The sequence below is a fragment of the Salvia splendens genome, chromosome 13 (assembly GCF_004379255.2).
Source record: "Salvia splendens isolate huo1 chromosome 13, SspV2, whole genome shotgun sequence".
Classification (NCBI taxonomy): Eukaryota; Viridiplantae; Streptophyta; class Magnoliopsida; order Lamiales; family Lamiaceae; genus Salvia; species Salvia splendens.
In genome coordinates this window covers 2,401,370-2,418,818 of record NC_056044.1, presented here as the reverse complement: position 1 = coordinate 2,418,818, position 17,449 = coordinate 2,401,370, and the positions used below count along the sequence as shown (strand labels likewise).

The following is a 17,449-nucleotide window of genomic DNA, read 5'->3' as shown; positions in this document are numbered from 1 at the left end:
TAACATTCAAGATCAACAATCTTATATGTTACCAGAAAAAATTAATGATACAAGGATAATTCGTCATAATTAATCTAAACATAATGAACTCAGTTTACAATGTTTCACTAAAAATTTGGACCTCATTACAGATCAGGACATACTGAATTGAGAATCCAAAACAAAATCGGAAAAAATGCTCATCTATTCTACACACTGCGTCGTCTTCCTGCCATCATCGAACTGTGTAATAATACTGTTTCCGGGAAACATAAGGTTGTCCCGTAGCACTTGTGACTCGAGCTCCGGCTCAGTTACTTAGTTCGAGAGTCATTTTGATGTTCATGCCTGCCAATTCCGCAGCTAAATATCTGAAGACGTAAGGCATGGCAACGGTCTCCATGCCCTTACTAGTCTTGCAGGAAACACACGTAACCTTTTTCGGAGCCTTGCTAGGCAGCCTCATACCAATCATTTCGCGCACTTTTTTCTGATCCGACTGGATTAGTGATGTCGTCAGGATGCTTCCGCAGAGGGAGCACACGTCAGCAATGTGATAGTCGGAACTCTTGTGGAGCCTATCGTGTAAGAGGTATGCAGCACCGTGTGCTAGAAGGGAATCACGTTCCATTTCCCCAAAACGCACACCACCACCGCGCTTCCTTCCTTTGATAGGTTGTCTCGTCACCTGGTCAATTTTTCCTGTGGAACGAACCTGGGAACAAACAAATACGATATGACATTTGAGAACCAAGCCAGTAGGAAATGCCCAACTGATTGGGCTCTGAGAGAGAACTTCGTACCTGAAATTTATCGGAAACCATGTGACGGAGACGCTGATAATATACAGGCCCAATAAATATTTCGCATGTCAGCTCTGTCCCATAAACACCACTGTACAATACCTCCAACCCGTGGTGATTAAACCCACGTTTAACCAATTGCGAACCAAGCTCATCTATAAGTGAACTGTCAGATTCTGACCCGTCAGACTTCTTCATTGAGCTCGAAAAAGGTGTAGCATCCACAAAATTTCCATCCAAGGCGCCTCCCTACAACCACACGCGATCACATACTCTAAAGTCAGGCAAAGTCTGCTGATATCGAACATCAGATGTCTCACTACGTGCACATACCTTAGCAGCAATTGATTCTAAGAGCATAGCAATTGTCATCCGAGAAGGAAATGCGTGAGGATTGATGATAAGATCTGGCCTCATTCCGGTGGCTCCAGAGAAAGGCATGTCAGTATCCTGCCAAAGCTGAGAGCAAACACCCTTTTGACCGTGTCTGCTGCTAAATTTATCACCAATAACTGGATTTCTCGGATGCCTAAAACGAATGTTTGCCTGCATAAAGAATGAGCAAACCAGTTATCAGAGTAATACTTGTACAAGCTTACCATAAGGAATACTACTAGTAGGCAGATATGAGGATTTCCAAACAGTAACAAGTGATATGTTAAAATTTACAGATAAAAACTGAACATGATATTTCAACAAAATGTACCCAACCTTTATCTGAAGATATATTAAGAAACAGAGAATATTTTATAAGTCGAAATTGTGTACTACTTACCTTTTGCAAGTGTTTTTTGTTTTTCGAATCAACAGCAACATAGTCCACATATGCGTGATCTGAACCTTTTAACTTATTAGTTGATACTGAACTTGTAACTTCGTTATAAACGCTACAATATGGATCACCAGGACCTATGCTCTGAAATTACAAAAAACTTAAGTAAGATTCACTTAGCTAGCTGAGAAACTTAAAGGAAATACGTCTATACACTATCTACCTGCCCAACAAATGGTAGACCATCAGAGTCAATAAACTGATGACTTGATTTATCCACATTGCTTCTCCCAAATGATCTTTGGAAGCGATCTGCCCTGAACTTATCTTCAGCCAAGTCAACTGTTTCTGTCTGCAATGAAATTATCGTAAATTTCAGCAGCAAACTCCTCCTAGCTAAAAGGTGCTATGCAATCTTCACCATCAGTACACACACAATCTGAATTTTGTGCAGCACAATTTCTAAAGCAACGACTTAGTGTGACACATTAGATCTATATGAACTAGTAACCATTCACTATTTCTAAAAGAATATTGGCAGTGGTACTACAGAAGCAACCCCTTCATCTTTCATATGAATTGCTATTTAATTTTTTTTATTTTAAGGATGATTTATTAACACATTATAATCTTTTTAAGTTGACACTTTTTTTAATAGAGCCCTGGGGTTTACTTTGGTTCCATCTTACTTCACAATTGTGCCTTGGTAACTCATTCAGTGTCGAAAAGTTTAATCAACCTCGAGCCTCGCGACTAAACATAAATTACATTCTCAAAATATTTTAGCATGTGAAAGTAACAAGAAAACATCAAATCCATACAACACAAAACTAATTTCTATGGGCAAAGACACCTACTCAAATAACACCATAACCTATTGAACATTGTTAACTCTTTCCATCCATGCTTTTCTATATATTTGATCAGATAAACAGAAACTATAATGGTCGCAGCATGGTGGGCTTGAGCCTCATACCTTTGGCATGTCTTTCTGCGGCTGAACCAACTCACTTACACAAAACAATTGTTCCATCTCTACCTTTGTTAGAGATTAACGATAAACTAAATGCTCTCAAAACACAGAAAAATAGTGGTTCTCTGAACTCTATTAAGCATTTTTGTAGGTGATTCTAAAAGATATCCTATTCAAACTAAGATATTAACATATTGCATTTCAGTAAATAAGATGATAAAGTCTAGGTAGACCTGGTATATGTATCCACGGAACATGCCACGATCCACAGATGACTTATTTAAAACCATTGCATCCTCCATGTCATATCTGAAATAAAGAAGAAATTAAATGAAACCATATTCTAATAGGTGGTCCGGGAAAAGAAGAAACAATATTTTACCCGGAATATGCTAAAACTGCTACAATTGCATTAGTTCCAAGTGGACAATCATCGATATTGTACTTTTCATATGTCTGTGTCCGCACAATTGGTGTTTGTGGGGTCTGTAGAAAGGAACTCACAATTACAGTAGAAAGTGAAACTTAAGCATTGAGATGCATTTTCACCAACCATACTTCCACATCAGTAATATAAAATAAGTGAACTCCTTAGGCAAGAAGGCTCAATTTATTAAAAATAAAATAAAATTAACTTGCACAAGTTATTCAACAAAGTTTCTCAATTACAACTTAAAATAAAAATATTTGGGAAACTACCAAACTTTGTGTGACATCCATAGACATCATTCCATGTCCTAAAAAAGAATGATTGAGAAAATACCCCAACATTTAACCCAACTATGTGGCATAAACCACATTAGAGTAAGAAATTAATACAAAGAAAAAACTTCCTGATTAGTTAATGGACCATAATATTAGGATTGATGGAATGACAGAATGATAATTCCGCTGCACATTAGAGTATGCAAGTGTCCTTCCATTTGTGAAGGAGTTCTTGCTTGTTTAAGCCATTAGCTATATTATATACACTAATTCACCACCACGATAATAGGGCAAAGATCTTAATATCGCAATTCCAGTTTCTTTGAATTCATTCTCAGCAGTTCTAGAAAGTAAAACCAATTGCAGAATTTATAAAACGCTTTCCGGCCAAAGAAGAATTCCGAATTATGTATAAAAGTGGATTGAGAGTCATAGTTGCTGAAACTCTCAAGTGCTCGACCTTGCATATGGGCTACCTGATCACTCTGCTAACTACTATACTAATGCATATATACTTCAGAGGCGCCAAAAATATACAAATTTTATGCTAAACAAAGTTGGGTCAACCACAACAGCCATTTTGTAAACATCTATTTCTAGAATTAAACTAATATACAATTGAATTCAATGTAACCAGGATCACCAAAAATGTTCAAATACAAGACATAAAACCCTTTCATAAGCTAAGGATCACAGGAAAGCACATGGAAGAATTCACAGCCACCAATTTGGAGGGCATGAAAGAACGAGGGCTAACCTGAAGATGATACAGCTTTTGATCAGCTCGAGCGTTTAGAGATTGACAAGAAAAACCCATTGTTTGTTTTGCCATCTGTTCAAGTTATTGAAAAGTTTAAAAATGCAAACTTTGCATGGGGAAAGGGCAAGATATTAATCCTCGTAGAGATGAAAAACCTGGCACTGGTACATATTACGAGGACTCTGATTGTGGTCAGACCAAGGTGTAAGATTTCCAACAACACTCAATATTCCAGTTGGATGAATTTCAGCATGAGTTGCAGGAAAAACATCCTTCCTTCCACCATTTCCTCCATCAGGACAACTTATTTCCATGTAAACCTAGACAAGCACACATACATGTTATAGCTTGCAAAATCTTGATAGAGGATACTGCGGATAAAGAAGAAAATTTAAGTTTCAGCCTATTCATGTATCACAGAGATACAGACAGGCAACGCAATGTCACAAAGAGCTTCTACCCACCTGCTCAAAGGGACCTATGAGCTCAATATTATTGCTCTTTTCAGAAGGTATTTGGAGATTCTGCACTGGACGAACAAATCTAGATGCAGATGTGAACAGGTATAAGCCAGGGTAAGCTCCACCCATGCTTAAAGGAACATAACCAACCTCAAGGTCTTCAGGTATCTGCAACATTTTAAAGAATAAAATGGTCAATTCAAAATAAAACAGATAGATCAGGAAAAATTATGAACCCACGCTCAAAGGAACATAATCAACATCAGGATCTTCATTTATCTGCAACATTTTAAAGAATAAAATGGTGCAATTCAAAAATAAAATAGATCAGGAAAAATTATGAATAACTCACCTCTGAAGCTTCTACCTTTAAGCTCCGCATATGGGAGACAGCCTTTTCTATTATATTAGAAGCAATAGAACCCACTACACGACCATCTAGAAGAACAGGAAGTACTTCAGGAGGGCCAGCTAGCAGAAGCTTCGGCAATGCTGGTGTCATTCCAATGCTTACCAAAACTTTTGATATTGACTTCCGGATTTCTAGGAAGTCTTTCAATTTCCCTTTTGAATCATAATATGAAGTTAACCCTGCCAAAGAGTAATATATGCCATCACATTCAATTTATTTCCACAGAAGAATCACTAAAGTAGTAAGCCTATAAAACTCATTCATAAGCAATCTTGTATCGTAAATTCTAAATTGTTGCCGATTGGTTGTCTTTGTTCCTATCTGCTGTGACTGTCATTAGACTCATTACAGAATAGTTTCTTAGAAACATAGTAATGGCAATTCTGGAACTAATTAAATCTTCATATACTTCTAGTAATCAAATTCCAGTATGTTTGACCTTCCAATTCACTGAGTGGAAAGAATAACTCTTAACCCCCAGATGAAATATAAATTGAAAGTGAGTACTTACGGCAAGAAGAAGTCATATGGTTCAGTAACCCACATGGCTCACCATCGGGTGTGTGAACAGGACACATAAAGCCCCAAGATCTGCACCGTACATATATCATTAAGTAGGAAACAGATAAACGACATGAAGAATACGAAGAACATGCAAAGAAAATATATCCATAGAATCTCCAAGTAATAGGGTAGTAGAGCATACTCAGGCAACAACTTCCGAACACTTGTTGTACGAAGCCCAGCAAATGCAGCACCTCGATGAACAGCTCGAAAGTGTGAAATGAAACGCAGATAGTTTAATCTCTCAGCCATAACTGTCATCCCAGCTCTCTGCAAGTAGCAACCGAGAATAGAACAAGGACCAACAGAAAATTAGTAATGTTTCATGGAGTCAAGAATCAATCAAATAATCAGAGTAAGGTGACATCTAGTGCCCCATAGTCAAATAGAAGGGCGGGGATTTGTTTCATTAGTGATTCCCACCAGCACAAGCCATATGTAACGTAACAAAGATATATAATCTGATCTAAAAATGCAGCCTCAAAAGCAAAATTTTAGACAAAAGAGGCTGGTGTAATGCTTAATGAAGTTAGAGATACTCCAGGTTCTACACTATGTTCTAAGTAATAGTAGTTCATATCAGAGATAAGTATGGCCCATAAAGCATACAATGTATCCATGTGATTTTACGATGGTTTGGTGCTTACTCTCTATAGTCTAGAAATTGCACAAGACATTTTTAGCACGCTTATGATAATAAAAACACCAAAAGTTTGATAGATACTACATATGAAGTGAAGAATCTTAAGATAATAAAATTATTCATGTATCCTTTCGAATCAAAACAATCAACTTACCAATTAATAATCTTATTCCCCATTTCTATTGCGAAGATATGTGGTACTTATCTTATCTGGCATGGTAAACCAATTTATCTATAAATATTCAGCATGTGTGATGTGTGAAACATTTGAAAGGAAAGACTGTTATTTCAACAAGCAGAGTTTGCTTATCTTTTCCAGTAATTTAGGGGAAAATTACAAATTTATATTGACACAATATGATACTCAAATAACAATCACAAGATATATTTTTAGATGAAATGGTATATGACTAAATTCCAAATGTTTTTAATGTGCATAAGCTGCAACTTAATACAATAATGAAGGCGAGTCCTGTTACTTCTGTACCTGCTGTAAATCTAGACCTGATTGTGTGTTTAACCTTCCAGTCTTCAGCAAATTTTCAATAGCTGCCCCAATTTGCTTCGGACCACTTTTATCAATGACTTTCCTAGCATCTGTCACTGCCATTAACATATTCAAAGCACATAAAATGTCAGGACAACAAGATATCTTACAATTCTTAATATATCCTCAAGCTCTGAGCACAAGACTCCATAACAGTTCAAATGACAATAGCAGATAACTTCCACATAATTACTGACAATTTTTTACTGATCAGCATATTACACGGAAGTTTCAAAACAGTACAATGACATCATCACCACTTTATTCTTAGCAAATCTATTATCCATTTTATTCCCGTAAAGTTTACTAATTGTTTGTAGCAAATCTATCATCCATGTTGAATTTGCAAAATTGGTCAAAGACCATGATTTATCTGGCAATTTACACCTTCTAGAAAGCCTACAAGGAAGTTTTATCATCTGTATAAATGTATTGCTACATATCTATAAAACCACAGATACCACACAACAAAATCAAAAGGACACCAAGCTATATTCTATGGGAAGTGTAGCATACCACTGCTTAATTCAAAAATTTTGTTGTCTTTGTCGACTTCATCTTGTAGTAATCGTTTTGCCCTCAGTAACCAATCTTGTAATTTTTCCTGTACAAATTACGATAAATAATGAGCTACATTACCCAAAGAAAAACTAGGACACCAGAAAGATGCTAGAGAAATCAACAGAACAAATATTCTCTGAGATAGTTGATGAAATTTCTTTATAATGATACAGCAAATAAGCCAATTAGGTAATAAAACACAAACCACTGCTTCAAGGACAATTTAACCAACTGTTTAGAAAAATGAAGAGGATAACAAAACAGTTACATATTACCAACACAAAGCTTCTTAGAAAATAAAGGCAGTGGCAAAATTACAATTCCAGGGTACTTGCCTAGTACTCCCTCCGTCCCAGGGAAGATGACCCCTTCCTTGTCAGCACGGGATTTTATGCAGTTTTATTTTGTGTGTAAAGTGGAGAGAGTAAAGAAAGATAGAGGGAATAAAGTAGGCTATAGGTGTTCCCATATTTAGTAATGGGTCATCTTGGTTGAGACAAACCAAAAAGGAATGTGGGTCATCTTCAGCGGGACGTAGGGAGTACCAATTACAACTCAATTAAAGTTATACTCCGTATTAATTACAGAATCAATAGAGGATAAAAACAAGGGATTTATTTTATGCTGTTTTCCTTATCAGGGTTGTCTGCTCATCCTTAAAAAGGAGCATAACTAGTCTGCAACAGGTTCGCAACTCAAGGCACATGTGAAATGGAAGTTTATGAGTGAACATGAATACTTCCGAGAACAGTTCCTCGATCATACTAGAAGTACTACTATGGCATCCATGACAATTCGATTCACAGACCAGTTCCACACATTCTTTCTCTGAGAAATGATATTATGATAATAGTCCTCTTTTTAGTTTTTACAGTTGGAATTGTAACATGTGGGTCCTATATAACCAGTGATACGTCAACAATTACATAGAAAGGACCTTAAGGATGGAGTAAAACAGTTTATACAGATCCTAAACCAGATGGATATTGAATTTATCAAGAAAAAAATGTCTCCATGGGTACTAAAAACCAGAGCTTTTACCTTGAGATAAATAGTTATTAGGTGGCCAGGTAGTAGAACCTCATGATGTTGTAAAGAATCAGGATTGTCCGGTACTGATGTCTGGTCTACCAGAGAAAACAATTTCTGCAGCATTAAACTAAATTGAAAACTAAATCAGCAAGAAAATGTCATGTGAGTCAATATAAATATGGAATAAGTAAAAACAAAACAGCAGATAATCTAAAAAAATCTGTCTAGGCGAAAAACTAGAACGAGGCAGAAAAAAAGAGACACTAACATGAGTAGATTGAACTTGTCAATATTGTCATCTAGATGGACAAATATGTAATCTCTTAACACAGTATCAGCAACCTGCAAAACCAAGGCAGACACAACTGAGAGCAGAAGGGTGCGAGCAGCTTGATAGCACATTCGGATACATGATTTCCGAGTCTAATATGAAAGGTTTCATTGCATGAGATATGTAATTTGATCTACTTTATATCCTTTAGTGAGAGCAGTAAAAACAATTGCCATAGAAGACATGAACTTACATCAGAGTAGCTTTGTTTTTCCAGTCTCATCATAACAGCCTGGAAATGCTCACCTAGTAATACAAAAGCCTTAGAACACAAATGCAATAAGCTCATGTGGAATGCAAACAGAGTGTAATTATGGCTCAGTACCAATATGTTGTATACACTGAGTGCGAGTATAGAGAGAGAAATGCTGAAGCTCATCCAAAATAATTTTTGCTCTTTCACCAATGAGTTGAGTGCCAACAGATCCCTTTCCTCGATCATACTTTTCATTGTAGCTGGATGTTAAACTCACATAGATTTCATGATCAGTCGTCTCTGTCAGAGCCTACACAGAGCAGAATGAGAGGAAAACAGAAGCAGTAGCAACGATTTGCCAATAAACTTTCCAAGAGCCTCCGAGACCATGTGTTAATACTAACTAACAGATCTCGTGCTTTAATAATTTTATAACAATTACAACAATTTACATCTGGCCTAACTATTAATCGTCTTGCATTGCACCCTAATTTCGCTCCCGCAGTGTTCCTACACTAATCCATTATCCTTTTACCCAGTCTCTGATTTCCTAAACTAGCCTATAGAAGTATCATAGCTTGCACAAAAGCCAAATCAATAGTTGATTTTCAACCTTAGGACAGGAATCATAACTTCGTACTGAACATAGTGCAGAGTGCATAGGGATGAGTCATGGCAAGCATTATGAGAAAGCTCTCTCATTTAAAGTTACAAATCCAATATTTATCTAAATCAGAAACAAAATTTATTCAAATGATTCTTTTATTCCATTCAATCTAAAATGACCAGTTGACCACCATACTGCAGAAATGATAATCAATAAAATGATTCTTTACCAAATTACTTCATAGTCATTAGTCAATCATTTACAAACAGTACGAGCTGAAAGTTATCCACCAATGAATAGAAAACCAAAGACATGTATAAGTTTAAACTTATTTGTAACACATAAAACGACAGGTACAGTGAAACTTCAAGAGTAAATCAGAGAAATGCACATTACCTTTAATATGATTCCAACAGGAAGCAAATACTCCCTCCCTTGTATCCTAGCAAATAAAAGAGCGTTAGACTTTCATAATTTCACCATATGAGAAAATTCCACTAAGTACTAAAGTTCTCACCAGAACCCAAGCCTTGCACTCCCACTATTAAGGTAGTATAGTTTAACTGACACAGCAGACTGGTCTTCTCTAACACATCTGAACGTTATAAAGAATACCAAAAAATATCAGAGTTCAAAAGAACTATACATAGGGGAATAGATTTGCGACTGGAAAAGTATCAGGGAGTCTTCATAGAAGTTTAGAAAAACAATGAGCGTGTGAATTTGAAGAACAACAGTGAGCATGTATGTACCGTACCCAGATAAGATGGAACCCAAACGGGTATTACCTTTTTTCATTTGGCATAATAAAAGCTCATAACATGCCTACCACAACCAAATATAACCATGAGATAGACCAATGAGGCTGTCGACTAAAAGCTACACAAATTTTAAGCATCAAGATCTGACATATATGATGGTCGATAGAAAGGGAAAGAACAAAAAATGGCAAAGCAAAGCATCATACAAAACCCCACTACATCTACTAAATCAGATTCCTAAATATGCACCTTGAAGCAATAACAAATTAAAACAGTGAGATAGAAAGGAAAGAACCTTATGACTACTGCTTTATCTGTATAACCTTCACGCCGTTCACGAAAAGAATTCCGCACCATGCTCGTTGGCTATGTAAGATTACAAGAAGGTGAATAGACAATAAAAAGTTCTACAGCAACGTACACTTAGGGGATAGGAAGATTTTACTTACATAATTTCTCTTTGGGAGTACCACAAGACGAATAACTCTCTCATGTCCATTCAGGATAAAGTATCTGAAGAAAACACAATCATACGGTAAGGAGGTTACATAATGTCCAGAACTTAAAGATTCATTTAAAGGGGCAACATACTCACCCTCCCATTTCTGACGGCTCTTCTTTGAGTGAAACCAATTCCTTGGGAGTTTCTGCCGCCCTAAGATGACATTTTTTGGACTACACAAAAGCAAAAGTGTTGTGTCAAGTTTAGAAGCGTTAACAAATTCTGTGGTGAAGCAAACCATATCCCACATCGGAGAATGAACAAGAGTAGTTTAATCAATAAAGAGTTTTCCAGTTTCTCTCCAAGATTATCATCTTCAATACTCAAAGTGTGAGTGTGTGTGTTTCTGCATTGTGTGATCTCATACAACAGTGAGTGTGTGTGTGATCTTCTTGAGTGTGTGAAAGCCTTGTGTGCGTGCAAATCCCAACAAGTGGCGCCGTCTGTGGGAAGGGATATTGAAGCTGATTTGCAGAGGATCAAACGGTTTCAGAGATGGCAGCAAGGCTTGATGCAGAAAAGTTCACAGGCAAGAATGATTATAGCCTGTGGAAGATGAAGATGAAGGCGGTTTTGATTCAACAAGGCTTGGCCGCAGTTCTTGCAAAACCAGAGGAGAAAGGAAAGGCTCCAGTGCTTGATGATAAAGCTCAGGCAAAGATGGAGGAGATGCAGCTCAAGGCACATTCTGCAGTGATTCTGTGCCTTGGAGATAAGGTCTTGAGGGATGTTCAAGAAGCCAAGACTGCGGTGGAGATCTTGGACAAGTTGGATGAAGTTTACTTGGCCAAATCCTTGGCTAACCGGCTGTATCTCAAGAAGAGGCTGTATGCCTATAGTTTTTCTGGAGATAGGTCCATCATTGAGCAGCTAGAGGAGTTCAACAAGATCATTGATGACCTGGGATCTGTTGATGTCAAGATTTCAGATGAGGATAAGGCCATTCTCACATTGAATGCCTTGCCTAGCTCGTATGACCAGTTAAGTGATGCAATTATCTATGGAAGAGATAAACCTATCACCTATGCAGAAGTCTATTCAGCCTTGATGGCCAAAGAACTCCAGAAGACAACCAACAGAGGCTCTGCAAGCTCCAATGTTCAAGCTGCAGAGGCCTTGAATGTGAAGAAGTTCAAGAAGCAGAACTTCAAGAAGAAGTTTGAGGGCCCTAAACCCTCAAGTTCTGATGCTCAGAAGGAAACCAGAGCTTGCTATTGGTGCAAGAAACCTGGACATTTGAAGAAAGATTGTCATGCATGGAAGAGAAAGATGGCCTCTGAGGGACACAACCAATCTGATTGTGTGGAGAGTGCTGATCCCCCGGCTCAACTTATGAATATTAGTGACAGTGGGGTCAGTCACAGGTGGATAATGGACTCGGGGTGCAGCTTCCATATGTGCCCCAATAGAAGCTGGTTTCATGATCTTCAAGAAGCATCGGGTACGGTTGTTCTTGGAAATAATCATACTTGTCAGATAAAAGGGATAGGGAAGGTGAAGCTAAGCCTACAAGATGGCTCTGTGAAGATCCTGACTGGGGTGAGGTATATTCCAGAAGTGAAGAGGAACCTCATCTCATTGGGAATGCTGGAGCAGAGGGGGTTCACTATATTAATGAGTCAAGGAAAATTGTTTGTGAAATCTGGAGATGCAGTGATGATGGAGGCTGACAGAGAGCATATTCTCTATTATTTGAAGGCTAAGGCTGTTGATGGAGAAAGCAATGCTGTGTCAGATGATTCCCTAATGCTATGGCACAAGAGGCTGGGCCATCCAGCAGAAGGAAGCCTGAAAGAACTCATCAAGAAGGGCCTGATCTCTGGAGATTTCAACAATATGGACCCCTGTGAGCAATGTATACTTGGAAAAGCAAAGAAGGCACCCTATCCTACAGGTATTCACTCTTCTACAGCCCCTTTAGACTACATACATAGTGATCTTTGGGGGCCTTCACCGGTGTGTTCAATTGGTGGAGGAAAGTATTATCTAGCTATCATTGATGACTATACAAGGAAGTTGTGGGTATATATTCTTAAGGAAAAATCTGAAACACTCACTAAGTTCAAGATATGGTGTAAGGAGGTGGAGCTAGAGAAAGGAAGGAGTGTTAAATGCTTAAGAACTGACAATGGCTTGGAATTCTTGTCTGCTGAATTTGATATATTTTGCAAAGAGAAGGGTATGAAGAGGCACCGTACTGTTCCTGGTAATCCCCAGCAAAATGGTGTTGTGGAGAGGATGAATAGGACTATCCTAGAGAGGGTGAGGTGCCTGCTTCTTGGTTCTGGTTTGAGCAGCAGGTTCTGGGGAGAGGCGGTGTATACAGCAGCCTATCTCATCAATAAATGCCCATCTACTGCCCTGAAATCTGAAACTCCTGATTACATGTGGTATGGAGCTCATAGTGACTACTCAAAATACAAGGTGTTTGGGTGTGCAGCCTATGCTCATGCTAGGCAAAGTAAGCTTGAAGCTAGGGCTCTGAAATGTATCTTGCTGGGATATCAGAGGGGTGTTAAGGGGTATAGGCTCTGGTGTATTGAGCCTGGTAGGCAGAAGGTGGTGGTGAGTAGGGATGTGGTGTTCTTGGAAGATCAGATGCCCTACTTGAAAGATAAGCTGGACTCCAGTGACTCCAGTGAAGTTGAGAGTGATTTCTTCAAGGTGGAGCCTATGGGAGTTGGCCTAGGAGCAGGTGGAGTCACTGACTCAGAAAATGAACCTGATCCAGAGAGTGATGGTGCTCCAGCTCAAGGTAGAAGAAATGATGAGTCCACAGCAGATCCTACCAGAGAGTACCAGATTGCAAGAGATAGGGGAAGGAGAAATGCAAAGCCTCCTGAGAAATTTGCAGATATGGTCTATTATGCACTGTGTGCTGCTGAGAGTATTGATATTGCTGATCCTCTCACCTATAAAGAGGCCATGAGAAGCAAAGACAGAGAGAGATGGATAGAGGCCATGAATGAAGAAATAGAGTCTTTACTCAAGAACAAAACCTGGATTTTGGTGGACAAATCCAAGCTGAATACAGATGGAAAGGAGAGGAAGCTGATCAGTTGCAAGTGGTTGTTTAAAAAGAAGGTAGAGACCACTGATAAAGACAGAATCAGATTCAAGGCACAGACATGTGGTCTTGGTCTGGTGGTCTTGGTTTGAGGGGAGGATTGTGGTGAAGCAAACCATATCCCACATCGGAGAATGAACAAGAGTTGCAAGCATATAAATGGGCTATCCCAACTCCATTAGTATGAGGCCTTTTGGGGAGTACCCCAAGAGCAAAACCGTGAGGGATTTGCCCAAAGCGGACAATATCATACTAATGTGGAGTTCGGGTGTGCATCACCGATTCCCAACAGTGGTATCAGAGCCCTGGTTCAGGGGCTGGGCCTGTGTGGCTCGGGGTTCGGTGGGTTGCGCTTGCAAGTTCTCCGATGTCTCTGCGTGAGCTCGACCAAGACTTGTGGTGACCTGGTGACCTGTAACATGGGGCACAGACATGTGGTCTTGGTCTGGTGGTCTTGGTTTGAGGGGAGGATTGTGGTGAAGCAAACCATATCCCACATCGGAGAATGAACAAGAGTAGTTTAATCAATAAAGAGTTTTCCAGTTTCTCTCCAAGATTATCATCTTCAATACTCAAAGTGTGAGTGTGTGTGTTTCTGCATTGTGTGATCTCATACAACAGTGAGTGTGTGTGTGATCTTCTTGAGTGTGTGAAAGCCTTGTGTGCGTGCAAATCCCAACAAATTCAATGAGAGATCACACCTAGAGATCAAACCAATTTACATGCCTTGCTCTTAAGGAGTATCACACTATATCTTAGAGATAATCACCTATTTTTATTACTCTCTGTTTAAATCATCTCTTTCATAAAGTCTCTAATTTTAGAGGATTGGGGGAGTACTACTATTCAAACCATAATTTGTATCGACAACTTCTACAAGTATGGTCAAACAAGGTACTACTACATAGAGTTTCTCTCTTCTAAGAGTATTTGTCAAATAAGGATCAATACTAGTTAAAAACAAAAGATAATTTTACTGTAAACTCAAGTTATAATATAGAGCTTAACAAATATGAAACATCCCCAATTTAAGATTGGGCATCAAGTTATCATATCAATTACCTTTAACATGATAGGAAACTGCCCAAGACTAATTTTATCTCTTATGACTCCTCCATCACCGTACTGAAAATTTAAATACGCCATGAATGTCCCAGAATACGAGAGTTTTGCTTGCCTACACTGCTCCAGCCACACACAGATATAGCATTAGCCTCTGGCATAGGGTTTGATTGGATATAGATACCAAAGCGTAACGATGCATACCTCAAAAGGATATAATGGATCTGTCATAGCCCTGGAAAACTCCTTTTGAGGTTCAAATATTTCCGGATCGGAGAGCCAAAGTATGTCGGGGTTAAGAATCAACCAATAAGGATCAAAACTTGAACTATAGCAAAGCATAGTAAGCTCAAAACATGACCAAGAAAACAATTTTCCACCTCAAGCTACAATTTTTATGTCATATTTAATCATAGAAAAGAAAAAGCAACCAAAAATCAATCCCAAACTTGAAACTCAACTAAAATTCAACGGAATTTGATTATAAATCAATCACAAGGATATTTCTAAGCTTGAGCTTGGTTGCAGGATCGAGGACTTCGACGGGTTTGACGTTCTGCATCATGGCATAGAGGGCGTTGTCTAGCATATGGTCGAATGATTCAATATGGTGGCGGAAAATCTCGCGTAGAGCTTCATAGTCCTTCTCCTCCGCCAGGTGCGGCCGCCTTGCCGATTTTACGACCTTCTCTTCTTCGTTAACTCCCGTGCTCGCACCCATTGGCGGCGTTGGAGGAGCTTCAAGTTTGAAATATTTTGGATGGAGAAGGAGGGGGGAGAGATAGAGGCGTGGGCGGAGTTGGAGAAGTCCGGCGCCGGAGAGCAATTTGCGAGGGAGAAGGAGAGAAGGAGGCGATGGAGAATTTGTGAGGGTTTAACGCCGTTGGAGAGGAGGCGCTGGAGAGCAGTTCTCCAGTAATATAGGTTTGTAGTATTTCGTATTTATTTTACTCTATTTGTATTTATTTTATTTTTTATATTGTTGTTTTACCTCTATACATGAACGAATGATTATAAATAATGCTCACAGAAAATAGTCTCGAGAAATTTTTTTTTTCTAATTTTGTTTACTTTAAATAATATGATATACATATAAAATCGATACTCTCTTTAGTGGTGCCCTAGGTTTACGGTTCCGGCGGTTAGCTGTAAAACCGTAACCATGAGAATTTACTCGAACCAAAACCGTTGATTTTAGAACCGTGGTTCGGTTCGGGTTCAAAAATTTTCACACCGAACTCGTGCTGGAACCGCAAAAAAACACCTGAAAACCGTGAAACCGGGCCTGGACTACAAAAAACCAACGAAAATTGGCGAGTCGGCGATTCGGAATCGTGAAAAATTATCGGAAAACCGTCGATTTGGAACCGAAAACCGTGAAACATCCTCGTTGTTCGGTTCTGGTTCGGCAATTTCCAAAACCGGAACCGCCGGTTCCGGAACCGTCGGCACGTCTAACTCTCCTTTTTAGTTTGCTGTAGAGCATGATATTCAGTAATACTAGAGTATTGATTTATTTTTGAAACATGCTGAAATTTAAAGATAATTAGTCCTTTTTCACCTATCTTCCACTTGAGGTGGTGCTTATTCTTTACTTTAATTACTTTTTCTTTTTATCTCTCTTCTACTTTTTTTAATTATGCATTAAACCTCATGCTCAACACAAAGTGTATATTCTCGTGAAACAAGCAAAAAAATAGTGCCAATTAATAGGAGACACAAGGATTAATTAATTGTACATGGCCAAGCACAACTTAAGTTTTCTTTCCCCAATTTTATGTTTCTCATTCTCACCGATTCAAAGAGCATGCAAAAAAATTTGGGCGACGACAATCATAAACCATGGCGATGCACCAAATCAAGGGCATAATTCTGGAGGCCGTGGGGTCGGGGGTGGTGGCGGGGTCAGCCGACCCCACCTCCCTTCGAGCTGGAGGTATATTCCGCCAAATCTAAACTTATAAAGATTCATTCAAAATAAAAGATTATTGATATTTTATTTGGACCTGATCTTGGATATGTAGTAGTAGTATTTTTTTTTGCTATCTTATTTTTATATACGAGAATTATAATAATGTTTTGAAATTTTTATTGTAAATTGTTAACAAGGACTTTATTATTACCAAATTCATCTACTATAACAAAAGAAACTCATAATTTGTATTAATATAAGAATAAATTAATAAAATGATGTAACAGTCTCGGGACCTAGCACTTGAGATCTACGTGGACTTCGCTTGGTAAATTCTTAGTTAAATTTCATCATGTCATATTTTTCTTTTTATTATTACACAAAAGATGTTACATTGTTCTCTTGAAAAGAGTAAATTAGTAGTAATACGATACAACCAATTACATTTTTTCTTTGATCTTCATTCCAATTACTTTTTTTCTCCTTACAAGACGCTAAACAACAGTAAGAGTATCTCACAAAATTATTTGCAGTTTCTGAGTGTGGCACATCCATTTGAAATAGTCTCCATTTTATTTCTAAATCTTTATTTTAGAAGCTCCATTTATGAAGTGTGTATCATGTTTGATAATTGTGAAAGGGATTTAATTTGCCCTAGTTCTTTGTCAACCAGTTTGCAGTGATAGATGGTTTTTCTGAAAATACTATATACTAGAAAGAAGAAAAAAAATAATCTAACTAAGTAGCAATTGACATGAGATTATAATATGCAGAAATACAAACAACAACTCCGAAATTT

The 17,449-nt window shown here is 38.2% G+C and overlaps 1 protein-coding gene across 1 annotated transcript; it reads right to left on the bottom strand.

Annotated features, from left to right (window-relative positions):
- Nucleotides 1–15,657, bottom strand: LOC121762572 (DNA-directed RNA polymerase I subunit 2-like). Its single transcript, XM_042158488.1, has 27 exons — nt 15,243–15,657; nt 14,943–15,022; nt 14,739–14,858; nt 10,703–10,782; nt 10,557–10,620; nt 10,403–10,473; nt 9,864–9,941; nt 9,743–9,788; nt 8,869–9,049; nt 8,737–8,789; nt 8,481–8,554; nt 8,222–8,339; nt 7,136–7,223; nt 6,560–6,675; nt 5,572–5,699; nt 5,377–5,456; nt 4,806–5,044; nt 4,457–4,621; nt 4,148–4,312; nt 3,990–4,064; nt 2,910–3,013; nt 2,761–2,836; nt 1,778–1,906; nt 1,558–1,698; nt 1,116–1,328; nt 783–1,031; nt 1–694 (listed from the first exon to the last, which is right to left on the bottom strand). The coding sequence occupies exons 1-27, from the start codon at nt 15,457–15,459 to the stop codon at nt 290–292; spliced, it is 3,555 nt and encodes a 1,184-aa protein (XP_042014422.1). The 5' UTR covers nt 15,460–15,657; the 3' UTR covers nt 1–289.
- Between the last annotated feature and the right edge of the window lie 1,792 nt (nt 15,658–17,449).

What these genes read in the sequence shown, in the direction of transcription:
- LOC121762572 (XM_042158488.1), bottom strand. Translation starts at nt 15,459, where the DNA reads ATGGGTGCGAGCACGGGAGTTAACGAAGAAGAGAAGGTCGTAAAATCG. An exon ending in AACCAAGCTCAAGCTTAGAA is followed by an intron (nt 15,023 to 15,242) that starts ATATCCTTGTGA and finishes ACCCCGACATAC; the next exon opens with TTTGGCTCTCCGATCCGGAA. An exon ending in AAAAGCTGTATCATCTTCAG is followed by an intron (nt 3,014 to 3,989) that starts GTTAGCCCTCGT and finishes TCCTTTCTACAG; the next exon opens with ACCCCACAAACACCAATTGT.